Below are 17,938 nucleotides of genomic sequence, written 5' to 3'. Positions count from 1 at the left end.
AAAAAGATTGGTACACAAATTTTTGGTGGCTTGAGTATTCAACACATAATGATAGCGCATATTGTTTGCCGTGCTTTCTCTTCTCAAAAAAACCTGTTGGGAGATGTGGGTCCGATACATTCTCGGTCAAGGGTTTTAGAAACTGGAAAAAGGTTAATGATGGAAAAGTGTGTGCTTTTTTAACTCATGTTGGGGGCCCGGACTCTGCTCACAACTATTCCGCTCGGTGCTATGAAGATCTCAAGACCAGTATGGCTCATATCGACAATGTGATGGAAAAGAGAAATGAGAAAGTAGCTACTGCTGCGAGATTGAGGCTTAAGACTACCATCGATGCCATGAGGTAAGCAAGTTTTTTTACATCAACTAAAATTTGACATGACTTAATGTTTTGGTATCTAACATCTAGTCGCTTTGTCCCATTAGGTGGCTGATATTCCAAGCTTGTTCTTTTAGAGGTCATGATGAATCTGCGGGGTCTAAGAACCAAGGAAATTTTCTTGAAATGGTTAAGATTCTCGCTTTGTACAATAAGGATGTCGCAGGAGTTGTTCTGGAAAATGCTCCAGGTAATGCAAAGTATACATCCGGAGAAGTTCAGAAAGAGGTTGTTGGCATACTTGCTCTAGAAGTTCAGAAAGCAATTAGAGAAGAAATAGGTAATGCCAAGTTTTGTATAATGGTTGATGAAGCTCGGGATGAATCAAAAAAAGAATAAATGGCAGTTGTTCTTCGGTTTGCCAACAAAGAAGCAGAAGTAATTGAGCGTTTCCTTGATCTAGTTCATGTTAATGACACTGCTGCCTTAACTTTGAAAAATGAAATATGTACTGTACTGTCAAATAATAACTTGAATGTACAAGACATCAGGGGCCAAGCATATGACGGTGCAAGTAATATGAGAGGGGAGTGGAATGGACTGAAGGCACTTATTCTCCGTGAGTGTCCGTATGCCTACTATATTCATTGTATGGCTCATCAATTACAATTGGCGCTTGTTGCTGCATCACGAGAGGTATATGAGGTACATAACTTCTTTCAGAATGCAAATTTTGTAATAAATGTTGTTAGTGCTTCTACAAAGCGCAGTGATGAACTACTAGCAAACCAAGCGGAGGAAATTGCTCGTGAAATTGAGTTGGGAGAGCTTGATACAGGCAGAGGGCAAAACCAAATAGGAACCTTACAGAGACCAGGAGACACAAGATGGAGTTCACACTATAAGTCCATACAGAGCTTAAAGAAGATGTTTGCTGCTACAGTTGCCGTCTTAAGAGGTATAGCAAGTGACCGTTCAGTCTCAAAATATTCTCGTGGAGATGCCGTTGGATCCCTTAAAATTGTCATATCATTTGATTTCGTGTTCATTCTACATCTGATGGAAAAGATTATGAAGATCACTGATGTGTTGTGTCAGAAACTCCAATACAAATCTTTGGATATTTTAAATGCCATGGATTCTATTTCTAACACAAAGTTCCTACTTGGTGAGCTAAGGGAACATGGTTGGGACTCTCTTTTAGAGGAGGTCAAGTCTTTTTGTGTGAAGCACGAGATTGATATCCCAAATTTGGACAGCAAGTATGTTTTTCTACTTTATAAAATTACTTAACTTATATTAAGTTATATCTTGGTTGATTTTTATCTTGAGAATTTAGCTGACTTTGTAATGAAATTAATAGGTATGTTGATGTTACCAAATCTTGAAATAAGCATGACAACACAACAACGCTCCAGCACTACAAAGTCGATGTTTTCAGTGTTGCAATTGATCAACAACTGAGTGAACTGAATGATCGATTCAGCACACAAGCAACTGAGCTCCTTACTCTCTGTTCATCATTGGATCCAAGGCATGAATCTTTTGATATCCCAAAGATAAGCACTCTTGCAGAAAAATTCTATCCTGCTGATTTTTCAAGTCAAGAATTAGCTCCGTTAGAAAGTCAGCTACCTCATTTTCAGCTAGATGTGTGCAACCATCCAGAACTGATGACCCTGCCATCTATTGCTTGTTTAACAAAAGGGCTAGTTAAAACCGGAAAAGCTTCTTCATATCCAATGGTTGACAGGTTGCTGCGACTAGTTATCACTCTCCCAGTCTCAACGGCAACTGCAAAGCGGGCTTTTTCGGGTATGAAAATATTCAAGACACGTCTTCGAAGTAAAATGGGAGATGATTTGCTTTGCCATTGCATGATAATTTACATAGAAAAAAAATTAGCAGCTAAGATATCTTCTGATGAAATTATTAATATTTTTGATCTTATTAGCAGTCGTAGAGGCCACTTTAAATTAATAAAAATGTAATGATATTTTTATGTCGCTTCAGCAAAACCTTGTTCTATATGATTATTTTTGTACTGGATATTTTTTTTTCTTTGCTTGATTTGGCTTGGCCCCCCATATCCAAATCCTGGCTCCGCCCCTGGCCATACAATGCCCAGACACACACATACACACACACACTTCCGTTGCGTCCCGCCCGTTCCGCGCGCACCCGATGTGCCCGACGAGCCCGACTGCACTAGTGCGTCCCGCACGTCCCGCGCACATCCGTCGCGCCCGACGAGCCCGACCACACCACGTGACGTGGCTTATTCCAACACTGCACGGGCTGGCTGCCGTTCGCCGCTCTCCGAGTCCTCGAGCTCACCGGCTACTCTCTCCAGCCCTGTCCGGACCTCACGTTCCCGTGCCTGGAGGCGATGCGGCTCCGGCGGTGCCGCACGGACTACGCGACGCTCCAGGACATGATCTCCGCCGCGCCCAAGCTCGCTGACGTCTGCCTTGAGGACGTGAGGTTCGTGAACTCGCAGCTCGAGTACCAGATCCGAATCCGATGCCCGGCGGCCACCGTCATCTTCATGGCCAACTGCAACTTCGGGTACCTCAACTTCGATGCATGCCGCGTCGAGCTCGACGCGCCGCGCCTCCGCCGCCTCTGCTACACCGTCGTCGCCTTCCTAGGCAGCTCCTTCTCCTTCGAGGCTTCGACTCGCCTATGACGCACCTGGAGGAGGTCCACCTGGCGTTGCACTCCCCAGCGGCGTGGCCACGGAGTCGCTCCATGCTCTATTCTATTTACCACGTGAGGGTTCTCAAGCTCACGGTCTACTCCATGGCCGACCTCGCCGTCGTCGCCGGCGCTATGTCGGTAACTTTCTACAAACTCGAGCGGCTCGAGATTGAAGAGCTCTGCGGGTGGTCTATCCAGAACCACGGCGTCGCCGCGGTGAGGGCCGTTGTGAGCCTGCTGCGTTGCTGCACCGTGGTGCGCGAGCTCCGGTTCAAGTTCAGATGGCTGGAGTACCTCGAGGAAATGGCGGAGCCGGATCGGCTTGCCGCCATGTCGGACTTCTCCCTGTGCGGATCCATCAACGCCGGCCACCACGACGACGAAGGTTGCTGTTATGATTTGGGCCTTCACGGGCTTTGCTGCGGCTGCACGTTGGAGTGCCTACGGAATTCGCTGAGGAGGGTGGTGGTGAAGTTCGACGCGGAGGAGCTGACCTGCTTCCAGGTTCGGCTCATCAAGTTCCTGGCGGAGAACGCCATGGTTCTCGAGGAGTTCGTCGTCGACGGCGGGAAGGGGTACTACTCGAGCCGGATCCGCCGCAAGGTGGCGAGATGGCAGAAACGGAGACCGCCGTCATCTCCACTACCGCCGAAGACTCCCGTTCCACTAGTTGTCCGAGTTCCCGCCGCTCGGCAGTGCCCTTGATCCTGATCCAATTCCAGCGAAAACCGACGCCATGGCCTCGTCGTCCTTTGTGCAGCAAGATGCAATTTTCTAGAAAAATAGAAATGTAGGCGCAAAGGTACACTGAAAACTGAACTATTCTGATTTAGACTTGAAGAAAATGTCAATCGACCTACAGGCATAGATGCGCATCGAGAATTTTCAGGTTCTTGGAAGAAAATGTCAACCCTCGAATGCGTTTGAATTTGTGAAAGCATGTGTAGCACCCAACATCGACCTACATAATACTCTCTCCATTCCATTTGCTATTACAAATTGAGATATCAAAACGTCTTATATTTAGAAAGGAACGGGGGGAGTATGTTGTTCGAATTGGTCTTTTCCTCCCTTCATGCAGGTGAGAAGATATGTGAGGGGTCGCATCTCGTGGGGTTCACAGGCGCCAGTCGAAGAGGTGCCTGGGCAACCACTCTGACCATGTCATGGCCACAATGTGCAGAAAAATGATGTGTTTAGGGCACATCTAGATGTGCTTTAGTTATTGCACATTTAAGTAAATGAATCAAGCATAAAAATAAAAAAATGAAAAAAAATATTCACACGAATCTTAACATAAAATCAATGATATAGGACTTAGTGCACATCTAAATGTGCTTTAGTAAAACTAGTAGAAAAATTAGTCAGCCGGTCAACCAAACCCCTCCTGGCTCTCTAATTACAATGAATCAAACGATTCGTTTGATTCATTTCCTAAATCATTCAATTCCTTCTAAGCATTTCTTTTTGCATCTTTAAGCGTATCGCACGGACAAATTGTAGACACGCATCAAACCATTCCACCATACAGGCAACGGCAAGACCCACGATGGGTACCCAGACTCCAATTCGAAGACGGCTGGATCACAGGGCCACAAGGGGCCGAGCGATCAATCTGCGGACACGGCCACCGCTGTTCCGACGTCCAGTCTGGGTTTGGACACGGGGGAGAGGCCACACACGGCCGGCGCGGCGTTCGGCGGTGGCGGTGGCAAGGTTGCCACCTCCAGATCGCCAAGGGCGAGAAACCAATAATTCTACACTTACGGGCAAGATGACATGGAAACCACGTAAGGACTACTCTCCACCAATCTCTTTCTCCCCTTGATTTCCAGTGCGGGTCCCACCTCCTCATTATTTTCAATCGAGGTTTCACAGCTCAGTCCGTAACTTCAATCAGTAAGAATCTATTCGTAAGTGTAGCATTTCTCGCGAGAAACCCTAGCGAAGACACACTTCCTGCACAGTTGTATACTTAGTATTTCTTTTCTATGCATATAGTATTTTTTAGACATATACTTAAATTATTAAGCACTTCTGTTTATATTGTGGGGAAATATTACAATCAACCAACTTATTGCAGCCATACGCCAGTTCGCCTCCCTCGAGCGACACATACCCCCATGCCCTACCCACCACTCTCTACCTCTCCTGCAATCTTATCTTTCCACGCTCCACTTCGTCGCCTCCATCAAAATCCCACTCCGCCGTCTCCCCAAAATTTCTCGTCGCCACCACATAAGTTCACCGTGCCCTCTCTCCTTGGTAGCACCATGCTCACACAAGCTGCTGCAAAGACCTGGTCTGGGAGGGGACACACCGTGGTGCTTCTTCCTTTCTTTTGCAATGGGCATGGTGTGCCTCTCCTACGAACCCGACTATGCTGACGGCAATCGTCGCTAGTGGCTTACGATGCTGAACACTAGGTTGTGTGCTACGAGCGCTGCTGCGTCACATACGATGTTGCATAATGGCGAGTGCAATACAAACGATGTTGCAAACGTCGTGTCATGGCGACTGCAACAACGGCGATGTGCCTTCAACGACAATGATGCTACGCCACGACGACTACAACATTGATGATGTTGCATAACGACGAGCTCAATATAGGCGACACTGCAATGGCGTTGCGCTGTGACTGTGATCGCAACATCAATGATATTGCATAACGACCTTTTTTTTGAGACACAGTTGCATAACGACGTGCACAAGACAATGTTGCGATGGCTTAATGCATTGGACGGCCCAAGCGCCAATGCCCTTCTACTTTGGGCCTTCTCTGGTGGTACACTAGTACGTCCACATAAGGATGTCAAGCCCTAAAAAGAACGTATAACGATGTCACGCAAAGGTACAGAGCCCTAACAGAACACTCGATCCGGATGCATGGCGACCGCCGCCGCGCGGGACCGGTTCTCCGAGCTCCCCGACGACCTGCTCATCCACATACTCTCCTTCGCCCCGGTACGTGAGGCCGCCAGCACCACCGCGCTCTCCCGGCGATGGCGCCGCCCGCTCTGGCTCGACACCGGCGCCGTCAACGTCGACTACCGTTCCTATACCACCGGCGGCGGCGGCGGCGGCAGCGACCCTCTCTGGACTCGCGTGCTGGATGACATCACAAACGCGCGCCTTGGCTTGATCCGCTCCAGCGGCCGCGGCCCCAACAAGTTTACCCTCGTCATGCGCGACGACAGCATGCGCACGCGCGACTACGGCACCTTGCACGCCGCCAGCAGCCCGGAAGAAGACGAGGAGGAAGACTCCTCCAGCATCGATGACGAGGAGGACTCCTCCGGCATCGAGGACGAGGCGGACCCCGTCGGCACCGCGGAGGAGGAGAGCGCCGGCGTCGTCGTCGTGCCGGAGGAGTACGTCGCCGACGCCGAGGAGTTCCGGCTCGAGTGGCTAGACTACGGGCGCTGCACGCTCCCGTACTCCCTGCGCTCAGTACCCTTCGCCGCTCTCCGAGTCCTCGAGCTCACCGGCTACGCCCTCGAGCCCTTCTCGGACCGACGGCGGCCCCTAGCGTTCCCGTGCCTGGAGGCCATGCGGCTCCGGCGGTGCCGCACGAAGCTTGCCACGCTCCAGGACATAATCTCCGCCGCGCCCAAGCTCGCCGACATCCACCTTGAGTCCGTGAGATTCGTGGACACCCTGCCCAATTACAGCTACCGCGTCCGATGCCCGGCGGCCACCGTCCTCCTCATGGCCAACTGCGGCCTCGAGAACCTCTACTTTGCCGGCGTGTGCAGCATCGAGGTCGACGCGCCCCGCCTCCGCCGCTTAGGCTGCAGCGTCGTCACCTTCCAAGGCACCTCCTTCTCCTTCGAGTCGCCCATGACGCACCTGGAGGAGGTCCACCTGGCGTTGCACTCCCCGGCGGCAATAGTGAGAAATCGTTGCATGCTCAATGTCGACTCCATGCGTCACGTGAGGGTTCTCAAGCTCACCGCCTACTCCATGGGCGACCTCGCCGATACTATGTCGTTTTATTTTCCCAACCTCGATCTGCTCGAGGTTGAAGAGCTCTGCGGGTGGTGTGTCCAGAACCACGGCGCCGTGGCGAGGGCCGTCGTGAGCCTGCTGTCGTGCTGCCCCGCGGTGCGCGAGGTCCGGCTGAAGTTCAGATGGCTGGAGTACCTCGAAGAAATCTCAGAACCGGATCAGATTGCCGCCATGTCGGACTTGGACGATGGGGACGAAGATTGTTGTGATGATTCGGACCTTCAAGGACTTTGCCGCAGATGCAGGTTGCCCTGCCTCCAGAATTCGTTAAGGAGGGTGGTGATAAAGTTCGACACGGAGAAGCTGACCTGCCTCCAGGTACGTCTCGTCAAGTTCCTGGCCAAGAACGCCATGGTTCTCGAGGAGTTCGTCATCGACGGCCAGAAGGGGTACGATTCGAGCCGCATCCACCGGAAGGTGGCTAGATGGCAGAAACAGAGACCGTCGCTGTATCCACTACCACCGCGGAAGACTCCCATTCCACGGTTGTCCGAATTCCCGCCACTCGATCGGCAGTGCCCTTGACCCTGATCCAATCCCAGCCAACACCGCCGCCGTGGCCTCATCCATTGTGCAGCAAGATGCACTTTTGTACAAATAGAAATAGAAAAGTATGTCCTTCATCCCATAATATAAGACCGTTGTACAAACTAAACTTTTGTATTATGGGACAGAGGGAGTAGGTGCAAAGGTACATTGAAATTGAACTATTCGAGACTTGAAGAAAATGTCAAACGACCTAGAGGCATCTATATGGGCATCGAGAATTTTTAGGTTCTTGGAAAAGTTTCTACAAGCAATCCATTGCCCATAGGCATAGGGAAGAAAGGGGATTTTTGCTCTGTTCAAGAGAAACCCTGACAGCCATGTGTCTGTGGCCTGAATTATTTTTTCGCCTCAGTTGATTCCATGCACGCCGGCCTAACCTCCTGCATCCCTGGCGGCTACCGGAACCCTAACAACCCGACTCCCAGGCATACACTTTGGCTTGACATAGTACTCAAGACTTCTGAAAAGAGACGAGTTGAAACCAATCATCAAACAGCTTTGCTAAGTCAACTTTGTTATGTCTCAGTCGACGCTATATTTCTTTGATCTTACATGGAGATTCATACATGATCTTTTATCTTGCATGGAGATTCATACATAATTTTTTTTCAAGTTTTTTTCTTCTTATATTATTATCACTTGACTGAGACTTGATTAAGCCTCAGTCGACTAAAACCTAGACACAGACCATCATCGAATATGCTTGAATTGTGAAAGCATGTGTAGTACCCAACATCGACCTGCATTGGTACATATAATATAAGGGTGTGTCTAGGGCACATCTAGATGTGCTCTAGTTATTGCACATCTAAGTGAGTGAATCAAGCATAAAGAGAGGAAAAAAAGAAAAGAAAATATCCACACGAATCTCAACATAAGATCAATGACATAGGACTTAGATGTGCAATATTTATTGCACATCTAGATGTGCTTTAGCAAAACCGATAATATAATACTCCCTATATTCCTAAATATTTTGGTAGTTCAAAACATCCATCTTATACGTATTTAGGAACGGAAGGAGTACGTCTGTTGTTCGAATTGGTCTTCTCCTCCCTTCCTGCAGGTGTGAAGATATGTCAGGGGTCGCATCCTGGTGGGGTTCACAGGCGCCAAGCGAAGAGGTGCCTGGGCCACCACTTTGACCATGCCATGGCCATGATGTGTAGGAAACATTAGTTGGCTGTTGAAAAAAAACCCTCCTGGCTCTCTGATTATAATGAATCAAACGAGTCGTTTGATTCATTTCCTACCTAGTATTAACGTATGCTTAATTACTCCCAGATTTAACCAATCAATTGACCACAAATCGTTCATCTCTCTATCAGCCTCTGTTTCAATTCCTTCTAAGCAATTTTCTTTGCATTTCTAAGCATATCGCGCGTACAAATTGTAGACACGCATCAAACCATTCCACCGTACAGGCAACGGCAAAAGACCCAGGATAAAAGTTGAGGTGATAGTGTCATACGTTCAGAATGCCAACACTTCTGTCCTTCCCGACGCACTGACAAACTCAAAAGGACCCCTGTCCAAAATGCGGCGCATCATTCTGATGCATGGTACTTGTCAATGCAGCTCTTGCCAGCGACTCGAAGTAGATGATCCTGTGTTAATTCTAGTGTCCAAGAGGCATACTCAGCGTCCTCCCTTCTGCATCTTGAATCTAGACATGGGCCTTGAAGAAGAAGCGGAACTAGCAGGCTGCCAGATATGTTCAGGCAAGGAGTTTACAGGGATCAGATAAAACATAAATGCACACCACACAATGCCAATGGAAAGACTCAAAGGATGGAGCTTACTTTCTCACTATCATTACTCCTTGGTTGTTCGATCACTGAGAGACCTTCATCGTGTTCAACAATAGATCCCGTGAAAGCCTGGTGAAGGGCATAAACAGGGTGAAATGCAATTCAAAAAGGTGTATGTCACTATACATCAGAGTACGAGCAAATGACCTTTTGTCCACCTGGTAGTATCTGCCGATCGCGAGATGAAGAAACCTGCCAGGCAAGTAACTATAGTCAGCACTATTAATAGTAAATACATAAAAACAATAGAACACTACAAATGAAACATTAGATAAACTGCATCCCTAGGTCTTCAGAATGGTGCCTGATTTTACTTCACAGAGAACGACTACCTCGCTTCACAAAATTATGAACTTCTAGAAAGCACACAGTAACTTTAACTACTAATACATATAGAAGAACTATTTAGATGGTGAGTCGTTGCAAAAACGACATCATTAAATATTTTATAAGAATATCTCCTAATTATCATGTGCTCAAATATGTATACAAGGAATAGTCAAAGTTGCATGTTTGAGACCGTGTCAGTATCCAAAATATAATATACTTGCGAAAGGAGAGTGCAATAGTTCTACACCTCTACTAGCCTAAGGTAAAAGGGCAAACACAAGGCCAGGTTAGCACAAAGTTTATGTTAAAAAATAGACTAAGAAGTTAACCGGGTGCGAAGATCTAAAGCACAGCCAGACAATCATGTCTACATATGACATATGCAGACTGGATTCATAATATCAGAAGTATTTTGGACATCCGTGACCAAAAAGACTGACAAATGTTGTGAGAACTGAGGACAGCTAGTACTCACATCCATGTTGCCTCATTATGTTTCTATAGAAGAACAGCGACCAAAAAATATGAAAAAAAAATTACATAGGCAAGGAATGATGAAAATAATGTTGGAATAAATGGGCCATGGCCCAGTAAAATTTCAGATAATGTGAGAGAAGTCGAGGGGGTGGAGGGCACATTATTTCCAACAAAAATCCCTTCGAATACATACCTTGGGTCCTGAAGAGTACCTTGATGAACTAACTATTTGCCCGTTCTCATCTTTAAAAGAAACAGCTGCAAGTAGGAAATTTAGGTCAAAGGCATATAAGCAGGGTAATTTTAAGAACTTCAAGCAAACACGTTGGTGCAAAAAGGAGTACCAACTCTTACACAAACAAGATGACAATAAAAATCAGCAAAACAATTAGGTGTGTCACTAGGTAATCAAAATATCATGTACACATCCTGAATATGGTGTCCCACATGCCAGTATCACGACTAACCTTTTCTAAGCGAAGCCTGAACTTCAGAGTTTGTTATCTGCACATTAGATGAAACACACTGTTACTGTTACAGAAGCTAAGATAACCAATTTTGACTGCTAGCCATTCATTCAGGCACAAAGTAGAAGGTGTTGAAAAAGGAATAATGAGCTTACGGAGGTACTGCCTGATGGCGCAAGAGAAGAACCTTGTAGTGTTTCCTTCTCTCCTAGCTTCTTTAGTGCACTCTTCAGCTATTAGTTCGAACACCAACATATAAACACATTGGTCAAATTAATATTACACCAAATTATGCCATGCCAGCTAGACAAGCACAAAGATACCTGGGCATTTCCTTGACTCTGGCCATTACCACCACTTCCAGAAACTGAGGCACCAAAACTAACATTGTCATGCTCATTGCCATAACTTAATGTTTCCCCATTTTCCTCACCATCCTCACTTGTTCCAGCATCTTCATCGTCACCATCGTCGTCGTCATCATCACCTTCATCTTCGGAAGTACTTCCAGCTTCCTTTTCTAACATTTCAAGCTCATCAAACCTAGCCATCATCCGAGCATGTTCCTCATCTGATATGCCCCCAGAAGAACTTGAAGCCTCTGGGAAAGATACGTAGAAAGTCACGCTGAAGCAGAAGTTGTTACTTGGCAACAAATGTAAGTGCTAAAGGTTTGCCACTGCTTCATTTGAAGGCAGCAATCATCTCAGCACAACAAGATAGTCTTGACATAATGTCTGCAAAAATAAATATACTACAAAAAAAATATAATGCTCTCAGCCAAACAACATTCAATTGTAGAATGAGATACCAATAGGCCAACTTTCTGCAGGATTACTCTAGACCTTGTCAATTCAGGAATAATCAAGAAGTATAAGATGTCAATAAAAGTCAATTTGGATAGGGTAAATTTGAATCTGAACCCCAAGGACTCACAAGTGGGATATGCATGTCAGTACAACATCATCATTACAGTTCAGCATACTAAGATGACAAAAAGAGCCAATACATACTGAAGATAAGAAGGATGCAGAATATCAGTAGCTAAATAAACAAAAGCTCCAAATGATTACCTGTTTTTGATGAAATTATTTCTGTGTCTTCTTCATCATATTCTTCCCTTATTTCAACAAGACCCTCCTGCGGGCATCAATATAATTAAGGATCCAGTTAGAAATAATTTTGCACAGAAGCAAAACCCACAATTAAACTATAGGCTGAAGACCAACATGAGAATAGTTATCGAATTTGTTAAGACAATAGAGTATAATACAATGAAAGATCAATCATATTGAGTAATTCAGTTCGGAGCCAAAAAGGTTATATTGCTGCACCTCAATGTAGTATGTATAGTAAGACCACACCCATTTTATATAGATGGATCTACACTAGTTTCCACGGCGTAGATTAACAAACATGTTAGCAACAAGAAGCACCCAGCTTTCAATGCAACAAGGCTAAGATGTTATAGCTTAGTCTGCATGCTATATAAGTATCACAAGTGCAGAGTCCCCATGTCAGCATCAATCTACTGTAATTCAGTATCAATTTCCCTTTCCCCTTACCAGTGACCTCAACCAAATTGCTACTACAGTAACCTCTTAGCTGAACACTAGCATAGGAATACACTATTTCTGAAGATTTCACAAGAGCCAAGAGCCTTACCGAAGCCTCCGCAGCGGTGGACTCGAAGAACTTGGCCTCAGCCTCGAGGTCGGAGATGGTTGCCTTGATGGCCTCCATTTGAGCCTCCAACTCCATCCCCCTCCTGTGCAGTATCTCGGTCGTCTGCTTCGCAGACCTATCAGCGTAGTACCCATCCCCCAGAAGCACCTAAGGCACAACCCAAACAAAATTGTCAGCACACATGTTACAGTCGCAGGCAGAAAACCAAGCAGGCAGGTAGAAGCTCCAAGGCCAAAGAATCTGTGGAATGCCATACCAGGAGCTCATTGGTGTGGATCAAGCTCCCAGGGAAAAAGGCGGCGCCACCAAAGGGGACCTGCGAAACCAGACCAGGGGATCACTAAATTGGCTCGTGGGAAGTAGCTATGCTGCTAAATAGGATGACGAGAGGAGGTAGGGATGAGTGAGAGACCATGATTTGGTGGGAGAGCTCGTCGGGGAGGCGCTGGACGAGGTTGACGAGGGCGGCGTTGTCGGCGAAGAAGCCCTGGATGCGCGCGAGGTCGGCGCGGCGGTCGGCGATGGCCTGGGCCACGCGGGACACGGCTCTCCTCGTCTCCTCCGGCGAGAACGCGGAGGCCAGCGGCGTCGCCGTCCCCTTCTTCGCCGTTGCCATCGCCGCCGCTGTCGCGCTCTGCTCTGCTACCCACAACCAAGCCTAAACCCAGCGTCTGCGCCGAAGGAGGCGGAAGAGGAGGCCGGGCGTTGGGTGTTGACAGCGGAGAGCGTGTATGGCGCGGTGGCCGCCTGCGGCGGCGGCGGCGGCGGCGGGTCGTGAAGCTAGCTGGGTCGACCCACTAGTCCCGATGGGTCTTCGGTGACTCTGCCGCCTCCCGTGGCCCCAACCTGAAACCGGGGACGGCCCAGAATGCGCAAGTGGCCTTTAGTTTTTTGGGTCGGGCCGCTGAACCAATGGGTCTAGTAGGGGACATATCTTTGTCTCAAAAAAAAAAGTAGGGGACGTGTCGGGTGCGGTTACCTTGTGGGCTATCTGGTTTGCTCAGAACTGCTAAAAGATGTGACATAGTTATGTCATATCTAAATTGATGTCCATTCTGTTTGTGGTTTATTTTTTTGTCCTATTTTTTTTCTTGTTGTTGTATTATATATTTGTGGGAGCTTAGATGTGACATCCTTAAAAACATTTAGATGTGAATTAGACAAACTGAAAAATAAAAGTTTGCTTGGAGAAAGGCAATTCACTTGTCCGAATTTCACCACTCAGGAAAAAATGTTCTGAATTTCAACGAAATCACTGGTTAAGGGTTATCCCGTGCAAATGCCACTCCTCATCTTGCCTGGTGCTGACAAATGGAGCACCAACAAAAAAAGACAAGTGGCGCACCGCATGAGTTTTTTCTTCTTCTATAGATTCGTTTATATAAAATGGTTTATCTTTTGAACCATGCGTACAAATACAAAACCGTTTTCATCATTGGATGCATCATGATCTTCAAAACTAGATCCCACATTTAAAAGGTTTTGATGAACTTTTTTCACAAAAAGTTCAGAAATTGGAAAAAAGATGAAAAAATGAAAGTAAGGCAATAAAAAAAGAATATCGAAAGAAAAATGCAGCCCATAAGCACAGGATGTGTTTTTCCCTTTTTCGGGGAAGCACAGTGTGCTTTTCCCTTTTTCAAGTTGTGCTTCAGGCAGAAACACGGGCCGTGCATCTCGTGGAAGCAAAAGTTGTGATTTTTTCCTTTTTCCTGAGAAGCAGAGTTGTGCTAAAAAAACCATGAAAACCTAATCTATATCTATACTACTATTAAACAATCAAACAAGAACTTCTTTAAGCACACCTCACAAAAGCGTACACAGATCCAATACCACCGCACGATTAGGCCCACTAAAATCAATCTAACGGTTAGCCTTAACCTAAACCATTTTCTGTGTGCATTTAGCAATTTACATTGACTGACCGTACTTCACCGTGGAGGAAAACATGAAACTCCACGTCTGAGCTATTAGGAAACTAATAATTACGGGTGCATTCTATTCTAGGAAACTAAATCAGAGTGGATCCATCCTATTAGGAAACTAATCTCAGACAAATCCATCCTATTAAAAAACTTATCTCGAACGCATCCATCCTATTAGGAAGCTAATCGCGAGCCGCCTGCCAGAATCGCGATTTTGAATCGGATCGGAGCTTTGATGGTAGGATCGCAAATCGTAGAATCTCCACTATCAGGATCGTAGAAACGTAGATTCTAAGAACTAAAATCGTAGAATCATAGGGGTTAGTTTGGATCGTAAAGTCGTAGAATCGTATAACAGAATTGCGATTCTAACGACCTTGCCTGCCGCCATCATGCACGCTAGCCACGATGGGGGAAGCGCGAGGAGCTTCGTCTTTCTCCGGAAACACACGTGCTATCGCCGCCATCGTCTTCTCTTTGGAGGCCAGGCGCTCTTCTCCCGCTACTGCGACGACTCCATCCACGTCCAGCGCATGCTCTCCGGCAACCATCGGCATCCGCATTGACTTCAGCTCCGTTCGCAGCACCCATGCCGACAAAGTGTCTGTTCAATGGATGCACGTGCATTACATATTAAATAAGAATCGTGGGGCTTCAAGCAATCTAGAATTATAGATTTGGGATTATCTTAGGTTGCCGATTGCTGTACAGAAAATGTGTAATTATATATGGCACGTATCTATACTACTATTAAACAATCAAACAAGAACTTCTTTAAGCACACCCCACAAAGCGTACACAGATCCAATACCACCGCACGATTAGGCCCACTAAAATCAATCTAACGGTTAGCCTTAACCTAAACCATTTTCTCTGTGCACTTAGCAATTTACATTGACTGACCGTACTCCACCGTGGAGGAAAATATGAAACTCCACGCTTGAGCAATTAGGAAACTAATTATCACGAGTGCATCCTATTCTAGGAAACTAAATCAGAGTGCATCCATCCTATTAGGAAACTAATCTCAGACAAATGCATCCTATTAAAAAACTTATCTCGGATGCATCCATCCTATTAGGAAGCTAATCGCGAGCCGCCTGCCGCCATCATGTACGCTAGCCACGATGGGGGAAGCGCGAGGAGCTTCGTCTTTCTTCGGGAACATCTATACTACTATTAAACAATCAAACAAGAACTTTTTTAAGCACCCCCCACAAAGCGTACACAGATCCAATACCACCGCACGATTAGGCCCACTAAAATCAATCTATCGGTTAGCCTTAACCTAAATCATTTTCTGTGTGCACTTAGCTATTTACATTGACTGACCGTACTCCACCGTGGAGGAAAATATGAAACTCCACGCCTGCGCAATTAGGAAACTAATAATCACGGGTGCGTCCTATTCTAGGAAACTAAATCAGAGTGCATCCATCCTATAAGGAAACTAATCTCAGACAAATCCATCCTATTAAAAAACTTATCTCGGACGCATCCATCCTATTAGGAAGCTAATCGCGAGCCGCCTGCCGCCATCATGCACGCTAGCCACGATGGGGGAAGCGCGAGGAGCTTCGTCTTTCTCCGGGAACACACGTGCTATCGCCGCCACCGTCTTCTGTTTGGAGGCCAGGCGCTCTTCTGCCGCTACTGCGACGACTCCATCCACGTCCAGGGCATGCTCTCCGGCAACCATCGACATCCGCGTTGACTTCAGCTCCGTTCGCAGCACCCATGCCGACAAAGTGTCTGTTCAGTGGGTGCACGTGCATTACATATTAAATAAGAATCGTGGGCCTTCAAGCAATCTAGAATTATAGATTTGGGATTATCTTAGGTTGCCGATTGCTGTACTGAAAATGTGTAATTATATATGGCACGTACATAAGAATGCAGCAATCTTGTCTTACAAAGTAGGATCAAGAGGGATACTGAAGAAGTCAAGATGCAGAGTCTATTTCCCATGATTACTTCTCATGTTCATGTCGGCTTCCTTGGGCTTTACTTTGTACCACCATATGCATTAAACTGGACCGTATCAAGAGGTAACACCATCCCCTTGATTAGAATTGCCTTATTTGTGCTATTTGATCAGTGTGTGTTTTACGTATGACGTTGCTTTACCTGGAATTAAGGTGGGTTGCACTTGGCTAGGCACTATCTCTAGGGATAGGTTGGAAATCAGAATATATGATTCATTCTTAGAGAAAACTTTACACGCGTCACTTTAACATAATTGCACAGCAATCCAGTAAATTATATAAGATTCAGTAGGAGGCAAGATATTGAAGATGTACTACTATTTCAGTTACATGATTCTATACATCTAAAACGGGTCACATGACTCCGTAACTATTGTTAGAGAATATCTCTTGCTGTTCTGTAAAGGTATGCAATCTCTACTGCGTTCCAATAAAGAGAATTTTACCATACAGAAGGATCCAATGAAGAAACTAATCCGGCTGAGTTCCAATAAATAGATCCTTCAAAGGATCTGTCCTAATACAGCTGCCGTATATTGGTACAGAGAAATCATATAAACTGTACTCAGTCAGATTTTTTGTTTCATGACAGAGAAACCAAATACCTTTCGCTATTTTGGCATATATATTTATTCTTATATATTTGTGCAGTTTCGAATGATCCAATATATCTGCAGTCATCAAACTTGAAGACATGATGTTTAAGGCCTTATTTGCACCGCCTCTCTTTCTTTGTCTGTGCGCCTCTTTCCTTCAATAATAATAATAAACAACTTTTTTCGGATCAGGTATTACACTATTACAAATGTATGCTGAAGCTACTCCTTACGACAAGGAAAAAGAGGATGAATGCTTTCTATCTTCACCAGTTTTGTAGCATGTTCCAAATTGTTGGCTCTTTCTTATTTGAGGATTCATCATTTTTTTTGTAATTTAGAAGCTGACCTGAAAGCTTGATAAGGTTAAGCTTGACAAATACTCTAGAATACTTTTCCTTCCATCTTTATTTTTCTTCATAACTCATTTCAGTTTCTATACGTACAAAGCGTCTTACATCATTGTAAGTTAGTATGGTTGCCAACGCATAAACACATACAAAACCGGATAAATATTTTCTATCATGATAATTATTAGATTTCTTCTAGCCCTTTTACATTTCAATTAGTTCTTGTAAATCATCTTTATTTCATATAGAAGTCGTTGTAGTCACATATCATCTTCTATTTCCTATTATCCATAGTAGGTAGCTATATAATTTTGGCAGTCCACACAACCAAAAAATATATATAATTTGATCCAAATTAGTACAAATATATATTTTGCTATGCAGATTAGTAGAATAAAATAAGATTCAAGAATTAAGCATCTTGAACAATATAATTGCACCGTCAGGCAGTTTATACTTTTTTTCCTGGCTACACTCGAAGAGAAGACTATACTACATGCATATATTACTGCATTAATAAATAATTACTGATTTTATTTAAATGAGAATATTTTCCTGCTATTACTCTATGCAGCAACATAACCACTATCGTGTCTCGCTTTTGAAAATACAATTTGAGCAACATCAAACATTGTGTATCCATTTAATTTATATTTTTAAAAACGTTCATTTTTTTATATTATGTGAATTCACCTGTTTTACGTTTGAGACGTGCGTTGCACGTGCATGCTTACT

The 17,938-nt window shown here is 45.3% G+C and overlaps 1 protein-coding gene across 1 annotated transcript; it reads right to left on the bottom strand.

Moving 5' to 3' along the window:
* Positions 1-8,845: 8,845 nt before the first annotated feature.
* On the bottom strand, positions 8,846-13,186 carry LOC125545834 (RNA polymerase II subunit 5-mediating protein homolog). Its single transcript, XM_048709875.1, has 11 exons — positions 12,760-13,186; positions 12,604-12,663; positions 12,327-12,494; positions 11,735-11,801; positions 10,985-11,262; positions 10,817-10,894; positions 10,662-10,698; positions 10,388-10,452; positions 9,535-9,579; positions 9,379-9,456; positions 8,846-9,280 (listed from the first exon to the last, which is right to left on the bottom strand). Exons 1-11 carry the CDS (start codon positions 12,961-12,963, stop codon positions 9,215-9,217), a joined length of 1,146 nt encoding a protein of 381 aa, XP_048565832.1. The 5' UTR covers positions 12,964-13,186; the 3' UTR covers positions 8,846-9,214.
* Positions 13,187-17,938: the final 4,752 nt, after the last annotated feature.

Source organism: Triticum urartu, chromosome 3, assembly GCF_003073215.2.
Source record: "Triticum urartu cultivar G1812 chromosome 3, Tu2.1, whole genome shotgun sequence".
In the NCBI taxonomy this organism is placed as follows: domain Eukaryota; kingdom Viridiplantae; phylum Streptophyta; class Magnoliopsida; order Poales; family Poaceae; genus Triticum; species Triticum urartu.
This window is presented reverse-complemented; position numbering and strand designations above follow the sequence as displayed.

What these genes read in the sequence shown, in the direction of transcription:
- LOC125545834 (XM_048709875.1), bottom strand. Translation starts at nt 12,963, where the DNA reads ATGGCAACGGCGAAGAAGGGGACGGCGACGCCGCTGGCCTCCGCGTTC. An exon ending in AGCTCTCCCACCAAATCATG is followed by an intron (nt 12,664 to 12,759) that starts GTCTCTCACTCA and finishes CTGGTTTCGCAG; the next exon opens with GTCCCCTTTGGTGGCGCCGC. An exon ending in GGTACTCTTCAGGACCCAAG is followed by an intron (nt 9,580 to 10,387) that starts GTATGTATTCGA and finishes CTTGCCTGGCAG; the next exon opens with GTTTCTTCATCTCGCGATCG.